The sequence below is a fragment of the Tetrao urogallus genome, assembly GCF_951394365.1.
Source record: "Tetrao urogallus genome assembly, chromosome: 5".
Lineage (NCBI taxonomy): Eukaryota > Metazoa > Chordata > Aves > Galliformes > Phasianidae > Tetrao > Tetrao urogallus.
In genome coordinates, this window is record NC_136818.1 from 39,698,348 (window position 1) to 39,708,863 (window position 10,516).

Consider the following 10,516-nt stretch of genomic DNA (forward strand, 5'->3'; position numbering starts at 1 on the left):
AAAAGTCTACAAAGCTGATTTAATTACCTAAATCAACAAGCAGTATAATGTTATAAGTTATTTTTTAGTTACATTTCACCAACATTTGTTTGTAGAACTTTATTTTCTGCATTCTGTAAACACTTAAGCTAACTTTTGTTTCCTCCCAGTTTATTTTAATTCCCTGTTCAGTCAAACTGAGAAGAAACGACAGAAATGTTTAATAATATTTCTCTAATAATATATATATAACATTATGAAATTGCTAAAGTATGAAACAGAACAGAGGGCGGCCTTTGTGATAAGTTAAATTTGGTTCAGATCTACTAACCTAAAAATAGATAGGAAATACTAACTGGCCAGATGATAGTTTTTGAAATGGATCACTTATTCTGGTGTGTGCACTATTAAAAAAAAAAATACAAAAGAAACCTTCAAGCCTAAATTTTTAATCCTCATTAGCTCATTAGATACAAACTATGCATAAGTATTGAATGCTGGGTTTAGAGAAAAAAAAAAAAAGAAAAAAATAAAGCAATCTAAATGTTTTATGTAATATGATTTAAAGTTTTGCTGTTTGTTTCTTGTTTGGTTGGTTTTTTTGTTTTGTTTTGTTTTGTTTTGTTTTTGTTTTGTTTTTGTTTTTTTAATCATTGAAAATAATTTATTATTTTTACCCACTTCAATCTAGAAGGAAATGTGAGTTTTTCATTTTGATTTAAAAATGACTAACATTGGTTTCACTATCTAGCAGGCAAAGAAACTGGGGGCAGGGAGGGAGAAAGGCCTGAAAGGTTTAAAAACAAGAAAAAAAAAAACAAATCCTAAAAGCTGTAACAAAATCCCAATCCAAATCCACATTAAAAAAAAAGCTACCAGATGTGTTATTCTGGAGAATTCTTCATGACTAGAAGCCTCAGTTTCAGGACAGTGCTGCCTTTTGCAGTCTGCTGTAACTGCTGGTTTTACTTACTTGGGGAGTCTGGATTCTTTGAAGACTGTGGTTTTACATCAGGAATTACAACATCTTGCTCTCTGTTCCCATCAGACAATCCATCTTCATTGTTTTCAGTTTTCTGGGTCCAAATCTCATTAGTTAAGTTGTTGCTATTGTTCAAGTCAGGAGCTTCCAGCATTTGATCCTTCTTATTTTGGACAGCCCAGTGCATTGACTACAGAAATGCGGAGAAAAAAATAATGTACCAATTTTTATGCTTTTAAAAAATTTTGATTTTTTCTTCCCTACGTTGTAATAAATAGTCAAATACAGTACATACTAGAGAAGCTTGCAGGTGAACAGGAGAAGGAAACATGGTAACGCACTACAAACAGCATTTGAAAGGATAGCTTGTGTCAGGCAGAGACAAAGAACAAAACCTAGAGGTATGCCACATGACTTGAGATACTTTTTAAGAGGGCTTGAGTGACTTCTATTTCCATTTTCAAAGCTGCCTTTGACTGCAGTGTCCCTTTTGAAAGCAAGACAATTTTGAAAGCTTTTACTATTGAAGTCTGCATTATGACTCCTGTTTGGAACTGAGCTATGCTTGGTGAGATATTTCCATCAAATATTTAAACTCAGGCATGATGGTTCAGCTAAGGAGGTTCTCAAACATCAACAGTAAGTAGAATTGAGGCAGGCAGGATTGAAAAGGGAAACATTCATTCACCTGTCTATATTTAGTGCTAGTGGTGGCAATAGTGATGAGGAGATAGTTGGACTAGACAATCTTATAGGTCGTTTCCAACCTTGTGATTCTATGATTCAGTGATATATACGACCATGTGGATTTCTAACAACCATGCAGAAAGTAATCAAACATCGTGGAATTAGAACCTACTAGAAACACACCAACAAAATTAGCAGGGAAATCAATCCTCAGAACATCTATTTCTAAGCTGTAACATGTAGATAATAGACAGGAAAGTGGCAATCTGAAGAATTTACTGTAAAACTAACAGTCTAAAACCAGACTATGAATGATCTTCTATAGCTCTCCAACGTTGTCTGAGTTTCCTCAGAAATCATTCTGCACCATCCCAAAAACCCACCACTGGAGAGCTGTGGCAGCTCACCCTCCCCCACTGGAGGATTTCTCCTGGGTCAACCCAACCTCCTCTCTGTGTGCTCAGACATAGACAACACCAACCGTTTTCACAGAGCTGCTCAAAGCCTCCCACTGCTGGAAAGGAATGGTGATTTTGCTTCTCCTCCAGTAATCATAGCGTGCTCGACTCTCTTCATTAATAAGAACCTCCTTAGCTTGCTGCAGCTTCTGGAAATTCTCCACTACCAAACAACCAAAGAGATGCTAAAACAACCCAAAAAGATGCTAAAGCCAATACTTGTTTTCAGTGAAATCAATTCAGGTCTACCAGCAGCACAAGGTTAATTGACAAGCAAAACCAACAAGCACATAGAGGAATCTAAATATAGTGGAAAATAATTAAATTGTGCATTTAAATAGTTAGCTTTTCCACATATGCCAAAACGTTATCTCGGATACCTGTCTGCACAAATGAGAGCTCTCACTTTCCCCTACAGGATAATTTTTCATTAAATGATTACTAAGGATGCAGCTACATATTTGTATATGTAGAAAAGTTATAAAGATTTAGATTTATCTAAGAACCACCTGTGTTACAATGATCTATTACTATTCATTACTATTCTATTATTATTCATATATTCGAGTTTACAAATTAGATTTCTTTTGAAATATAAAGCCCAATCAAAATTGGTAAGCTTAAATCAAACAACAGACGACATGTTGGGAAGGCAGTTCCGCAGTTTCCTTTTCTAGTGCCACAAGTTTTCAATAAAGTTATTTTAATTACTCTTTACTGAGCTTAGTTAAGCTGATGAAATATCAAACCATAAACTTTCATCAGCAATGTGAAAAGGCATTTAACAGAAACACAGAATGTTTGGGTCAATGCAGCACAAAATACTTCTTGATAAAACCTTTTAACGTTTGGCACTTGGCCTCCCCTGAGTTACTAAGCTTCACTGACTTTAGAGGGAGCTGTGGGACTATGACCATGGAAGTTTCTTGTTACTGCATGAGCCAGAATTTGGTGCAAAGTCTCTTACACTGATTCCATTGGCACTTGTGTTAATCAGTAAATCAAATACTAGTGATGAGGTTATAGTTAACAGGTGGCAGATTGTCTCTCAAACTCCAGATCTCAAGAGGTTCCTTCTCAGAGAATACTAAAGTGAGACATCCTACCTATTTTGCCTTTCAACCTCCCCTTGCCAACTCACTGAAACAGGATGACACATCAAGAGGGAAAGGCAGTGTGGCTGAGAGCTCTGCTGGAGGCAGCGGGCGGGAGCCTCCCGTAACAGCCGCTGCATTCACAGCTCTGCTGTCCCAGGGGAGTGTTTATAGTTACACAATTAGGAAGGATACAAATGAAAAGCTTTGTGCATTAACCAAAATGAAAAGTATACTTAATTATTCTACAATTTTTAATTGGGACCATAATTATGATCGGAACAGTTGCAAGAATAGAAACTCAGACAAAGATGAGCACAGATTAGAGCTGTCTTTTTGGTTATAAATGGGTAAAATTGTCTCCAAATAACTCAGGTGCTGCTTCGACGTCACAGGTATGGCTTGGATATGATGAACTGTGTGCTTAATTGATACATTAGCTGATGTTCTGAAAACAGATGGCTACTCACGTGGTGTTAGCTTCTCTTTATTTCCAATAATTAAATTACACTAAAAGAAACTGAAGTACGTTTAATATGATCCTGATTATCTTGTTCCTGGACGCAAATTAACTAGTTGACGTAAGTGTGACATTTGAATGCCACTGGGCTTGGAAGCAGTCCAACTTCATAGGTCTAGGAAGGCTACATGCCATAAACAATTTCTGGATTCCTACCATAGGAATAAATTATTAAAGAAAGAAATCCTAGAAATAAAAAAAAAAAAACTAATGACTTCCTCCTCTTACCGCCTATGAGTGTGCAAACGTTGGAACAGAATATTAAAGCCTGCTATTTAAAGACAATATGCTCAATACACATGACAATTAAAACATATTGGGCAAAATAATATTTAGTAAAATTTTAAGGTTGAATTTAGTATCTTAGCCATTTTAGTTATCTCAGATAAAGATTATTTTTAAACAGAGAAAAATACATACCTGCTTTGGGGTTTCCCGGGTGTTTGTCAGGATGACATTCAAGGGCCCTAATCTTAAATTCTGCAAGAATTTGCTCAACCTAAACAGGATATCAGATTTGAAGTGAGTAAACACACAGAAAATATGTTCAAATTTGCTCTTTGAAATGGGTTGGAGAACAACAAAGAATGTTGAAAGATTCTTTTCCTATTCATTTTACAAACTTTTAATACAGGCAAAATAGGCAACAATCACCATCTGTCAGTGACACTAATTTCATTATCCACACACTCATCCTTGCTTTTGTTTCAGTGAAACTTGGTCATCCAATATAGTGAGTTAGCTTTAAGAAAAACATGTAAAGATCACATGTGCATATTAAACTTAGCCAGAACCACATGGGTTATCTAGCTCACATACCACAAAGCTAGACAAAGAACAGATCACAGTCTTCCTGTCAAGTTAATTTTCTGGGTGAAGGCTGGTGTGGAATAGAATACATTTGTAATCAACATATGAATATTGACACATATTACTTTAAATTAACTACAAGTTCCTACATTTTATAATGTCATAAGGTATCATAACCTCTGGAAAAGCAAAGGGAGATTAAGAGCTAACAAAACACAGGAAACCACAGTAGCTGGGGTTAGGCTTTGATTTTCAAATCTTCAGATTTTCATAGTATCTTGTTTCTTCCTATAATTCAGAAGCCAACATTTCTTTATTCCATTCTATATTTCAAGCTTAGATAAGAATTCATCCTAAGATATCAGTTAGCTATTATTTTTTCTATGCTGAGAAGTTGTTCTTCAAACTCTGATGTCCATATAAAATTTAAATGAAATATTTTAAAACTAAGTTACAACATCATTTTTTTGTGAAACAAAATTACATGTCACTTAACTAGCTGGCCAAATTTAGTGGTCATACACTGGGAAAAGTTTGTGTAATTTTTATACAAAAATACATTCAATTTACATTTTTAAAAAAATCAATGATATATTTTACCAAAAAAGTTATCTTATGCCTACTAGAATAACACAGTTCATGGATGAAGGATGTGGAATAAATATCACCTCAGCCTCTCCAATACGAAGAAGCTATGAGCCCAATAGCCCAATTCTGCAAGAAACCAAGAATGAACACTTCTTTTTTTTTTTTTTAATATAGAGAAATGCTGTCGAAATACTTGATGCTATTTGTGTTTAAATTGATCCAGGTCAGATCAGCACAGGGCATAAAAATACTATGAGTGTGCAAGAGTAAATTCACTTCTGTACAGGCCTAAAGAAGGGTGCATAGAAGCCTGTACTGCTACAAATACTTGATGCATATAGAAATCAGTGTGATTGCAAAATACCTGCCCTGCTTCAAATTTTTGTAAATGCTACAGCGTGCTGAGAGAAGGAATCACTGCACTCAGTCAACCTGTTACCTCAGTTCGCGCTCCCACATCCAAAACAATGCTGTAACATCTCCTGTTTGTCTCAATAAATAGTACTTGACAGATTATTTTTTTAGGACCACCTTTTGAATTTCATTTTGAAGCAATCCGAAAAATCACTGTCACATGTGCATGAACTATCCATTAATTAGTAAGCCCATAAGGTATTAATGTGAGCTAGGAGACGAGAAATAGCATTTGCAAAACAAGCCTAGATATGGACTTTAACACTGCCCTCTGCTGGGATGTCACATTAGAAGTTCTCTCAGGGAAAGCTTTAAATTACCCTCTGCAACAGACCTAAGGTGCCTACTAATTGGCTTTCAGTGACATAAATTTTACCAGCATTTGACCACTACGACAAACAAAAGCATCTGATCAAATTTACTGAGCAAAATATAGCTTTTATTTACCCTGAATTTACCATTCATTACAGCAGAGTAATCAAAACTCCCTTTTCAAAATCTGAACCTAATTCCAGCAGCTAGATTAAAAAATAATAGCATACCACTAAGTCAGACTATCCAAAAACATTACATGGGCATATTTAGGAAGAAGAGTGTTTAGGTACAAATCATACAACTGCTTACATACCTACAGTATGCATCTGCCAACAACAAAAAAAATTCTAAAACTAGTTGTAAGTCATTAAAATTATCATTAAAAATCATTAATATGACAAATGAAAAAGATGCACTTTTTGTTTTTCTTCCCAATAATGAATACAGTTTTCAAAAATAAAAAAGGGACAAGAAAAGAATATACTTGGGAAACTCAATAGCATCATCAGTCACTGACAACTCTGAACTTTCAGTTAGTTGCACATAGTTAGCTTCTTCATCTTTTAAAACTGCAAATGTATTCCAAAATGTTATTTGCATGTTGGCAAATCTATGCACTTGGCTCACGATTTAAAACCATACATGTTGAACTAAATTATTTAATAAGCCGTAGTTTCACCTATATCTGTAATACAATACTGTATAAGACATTTTTAATGTGAGCCTCATTCTAAAATCTGAACATTGGCATATAGATCAGAAAAATTCCCTTTGCAAAGGGAATCCTGAAAAGAGAAAAGTGGCAAGAAAGAAGGTTTGCAGTACATTTCAAATAGTTCTACCTTTAGAGATTAATAATTTCAAATCCCCCCGACAGATACACAAGGACATTCAAAATGTTATTAACCTGGAATGGAGGTGGGAAAGGCTCTTACCGTAGATAGTTCATCACATCCGAGCAAGTTGTAGTAATCTTCCAACTCATCCAGTCTGCAGTTCAAAATTGCATCCATCTGGGCTGGTCCAGCAGGCTTTTTCAAGCTGAGGCACAGCGGGTTTAAAATATAATATCAATACCCAGCTCACAAATAGGTTTAAATGTAGCCTGGGGAAACAGGCGTTTTCCACACAGGTCTGCAGCTCTCTCCAGCGCTTTTTAATACAGAGAGCTGACACACATGAATTGTCTTGAATTCTCTGCCTGCCATTGGTCCCTGCAGGATGCCAATCCGCTTGCACAAACCTGCCAATGGCAGTGCTCCCTGGGATTTGTAGTCACCCAAGTCATTTCAACATCAAACTCAGGGTCTCCTCCAAAATGAATTCTGGATTCTCAGTAAAATCTAGCTGTATTTGAGATATGGATTCTGCAGATAGCCAGTTAAAGTCAGTTTCACTGACTTTATGCTCTTATGCACCAGGGCCTATATATTCTAAAAGATATATTCTGCTTTATTTTTAAGTGTTTGCTTCCAGAATAATGATGACTGGGCTGCACACTTCTGTGAATGAAGTCCCTACCTTGCCAAATCTTCTGGTTCTGTCAGTTCCTTCAACAGAAAAGGAAAATCCTTGTCTGTGAATGATAACTAGCTATCCTTCTACAACTATTATTCAAAAACAAACAGTTCATTGCTTTTGTACAGTTGCATGTCTGTCAAAATCAAGCCTATGAAAAGACAGCATAAAAAGATAATAGACTGTCTACTATGAAAAGAAACAGAAGTTCCCAGTTATTTCAAATTGCACCTTAGAGGCTTGTATCATGCGCACACCTGCTTTGTAAAACTCATTTGACTTTGAAATGAAATACATTTTAATTTGAACTATAATTAGTGATGAAGGTCTAAGTCCAACAAAGCCTACATTCATGTTTAACTGTATTCTCCAATGATCTACTGATTTTAAAAGGTGATACCTAAGGGTAACAGTAACCACATGATGAAACCTTTCCTCTGGAGCCTAAGAAGCTATATTTTTACTTTCCATGTTCAAGAGCTTTGTAATGCAAGATGTTTAAAGTCATAAAACACTGCTGATTCTTTAAACTAACACTAATATTGCCTTGAATATTTATATAATCTTAGATGCAGTAACCTAGGAGAGTCCATGCAAAATAGACACATGGGGTATGATCGAAGCTATCACAGTGCTAGGTGAAGCAGTGAAGGACCTAGTGGCCATTCAGAATCATTCATAAAACATGGAATACATAACCCCCACATTTACAATTGCTATGGTTTACTCTATGTTACTGTTACACATCACGTCAATCTTCTGAAATTATCTATGTAATCATCTGCTACTTCAGGGCTGTATTGTCTGGAAGTTCTTGTTTAGTGTATGTTCAGATAGCCTGTTAAGATTATAAAATACATAAAAAGCACATGAAAGAAAGAAGCAGCAGTATCAAGCAGCAATCCGTGAGCCTCAGTGAAACTATTTAAACTAATTAGAAAACATCGGCGTATTTCTCAGAGTATATAAAACAACTGAGTTTTTTCAACAAAGTGAAAGAATGAACAATTACAAAGTTCTCCCTCTTCTCCACTCCTGACTAATGAATCACAAAAGTATAATAAAGAAAGGAAAGTGTTCTAGCAAGAGATCGTGTAAATATTTAAATAGATAGTACTTTGGGGGAGGACAAAAAACAAACAGTTGTTCCACATCCCCAGCAGCACTCCTGACATATTGTTCTTGGCCAAGTATTTATTGCGTGTTTGCATAAGGTGAAAGGGAAGGATCTTTTTAACCCCTTTTCCCTGCAGTTTCAGTGGGCTTTTTTGTGCCACAAAGCAAACTGCAGATCCAAGAGCAGGATTCAACTGACAAAATCCTGAGCCTTGAAAGCTTTCTGTTCACAGGCAGTTTTCCCATCTATACTCTGTTCAGACGGAATGAACAAGGACTCCAATTCAAACCGCAGCAGCGGGCATACTTGTTTTCCCTCCTCCCAGGAATTTCCAGTGCTTGGGATACAACCAAAAGGTTTGAGCGTGGAAGCTGCAAAATACTAATAGAGCAGAGTAGCATAGTGAATTGCTGCTCTTTACCAGAACTACTCATGGAGCATCATCAAAAAAGGAGAGGAAGAGAAGCTATGGATAAAAAAAAAAAATAAAGATTACCTTCAGGAGATAAGTGTTGTTTGAAAGGGTATCACAGCACAGGAGATGGCACAGTGTATGTGTATTCACCTGTTTTGGTTAGCCTAGCCCAGAATGTACAAACAGTACAGAAAGTGAAGAAATCTCATACTTGTCCTCTGTACCCAGCCACTAACAAAATGTTTGTGTTCATTCCCAACACGTAATCAACAACGTTGCTTGCTTAGAGTCAGAAGCAAAATCAAATCCTGTCTCAGCGTAACAGAAGGCTTGCCATCCACTTGTTGGTCCAAAATGGCTATTTAAATATAACACGGGAAATCTGGAAATCTGTATTTCAATTTATTCCCATATAATCTATCAAATCTTCTAGTACCAGTTCTCAAACAACTTGAGTTGTTTTGCTTCTGAAGGACAGAGCACACAGAATTCAAGGCACAACATAACTTATTTAAGTTCTGCATGCTCCACTTTTGGATGGTCACACATACTCAGAGATGCAGGATCAGAAGAGGACCAAGCACTACCAAACTGACTTCCCAATTTAGGGTCAACTACTGCAACATCATCATTGCATGCATAAATGCTCACAAGGTTAGAGTCAGCTTAGGATCCTCGATTCATTTCCTCAACACTTTCACAGAAAGCTCTGTATCATCCATCTGTGTCAGTTATACGGTGTCTTCCTTAGAACACAGTCTTCACATAAATAAGCATCCAAACACCATTACTAAAGTAACACCTCTCTTTTTATGCCTCAAAATCTGATTCTTGTCTGAACTTCAACACTGAAAAAGAACGCTTTAGTACAAATTCACAGACAATGATAGAAATGTTCTAATTCACATCTTGTTACTTCTTGTTTTGATACATGTGAAGCGTGAGAAATGTTACGTGCAACTTAACCAGAAGTATAGATTTAATACAGCTGATGCTATCAAGGTCTGCAAGGCAGAAATTCTACTTGACTAATATTGGTCTTGCCACCAAACTTAAGGATTTGGTTGTATTGAAGTTACTAAGGCTATTATGTAAGTAGTTGGTGATATTAAGCAGTAATATTAAACAAAAAAATACTGAAATCTATATCCATGAAGTTTAGATCAATATTGCTGTGCCAGTAGGTAATAAAACCAAAGCACGTGCAAAAAGAGACAGGCAACATTTCTCTTTTAAAAAACAGATTTTGTTATTGTTGTAAGCAAACTCTGACTCCTATCAGCTCAGAACAACTAAACAAATGAGAGGATACTGTAAAGCCAATTCAGCCACCACTTTGCACAGCTGCCAGAGGTTGTTTTAATTCATCGCTGTAGAACAGAAAGTGTAACACAACTGTATTATACGTTTCTGTGCCTATCCATACAGCAAGAAATACGAGCAAAAGAAACGTAAACATTCTTGAATATCTTCCACACTGATACTTCCACTGGAACTCTGCAAAGCACAAGAAACTGAGCAGCACGTATGTCCTCCAGGGGCTGCTCTCAGTTTCTTTCATTTCACTTCTAAACAAAAACACTATGCAAAACCCTACCGATCGTGTTAGAACTGTGCCC

At 36.2% G+C, this 10,516-nt stretch overlaps 1 protein-coding gene across 1 annotated transcript in view; it reads right to left on the minus strand.

Moving 5' to 3' along the window:
• The window catches only part of DNAJC12 (DnaJ heat shock protein family (Hsp40) member C12), a gene marked incomplete at both ends in the record, with an annotated part of 7,123 nt that extends 263 nt beyond the window's left edge, over positions 1-6,860 (minus strand). Inside the window, 4 exons of the mRNA XM_079535337.1 lie at positions 953-1,151; positions 2,130-2,269; positions 4,141-4,219; positions 6,783-6,860. Of these exons, the coding sequence (XP_079391463.1) occupies positions 953-1,151; positions 2,130-2,269; positions 4,141-4,219; positions 6,783-6,860 (496 nt within the window). The remainder of the gene's footprint in view (positions 1-952; positions 1,152-2,129; positions 2,270-4,140; positions 4,220-6,782) is intronic.
• Between the last annotated feature and the right edge of the window lie 3,656 nt (positions 6,861-10,516).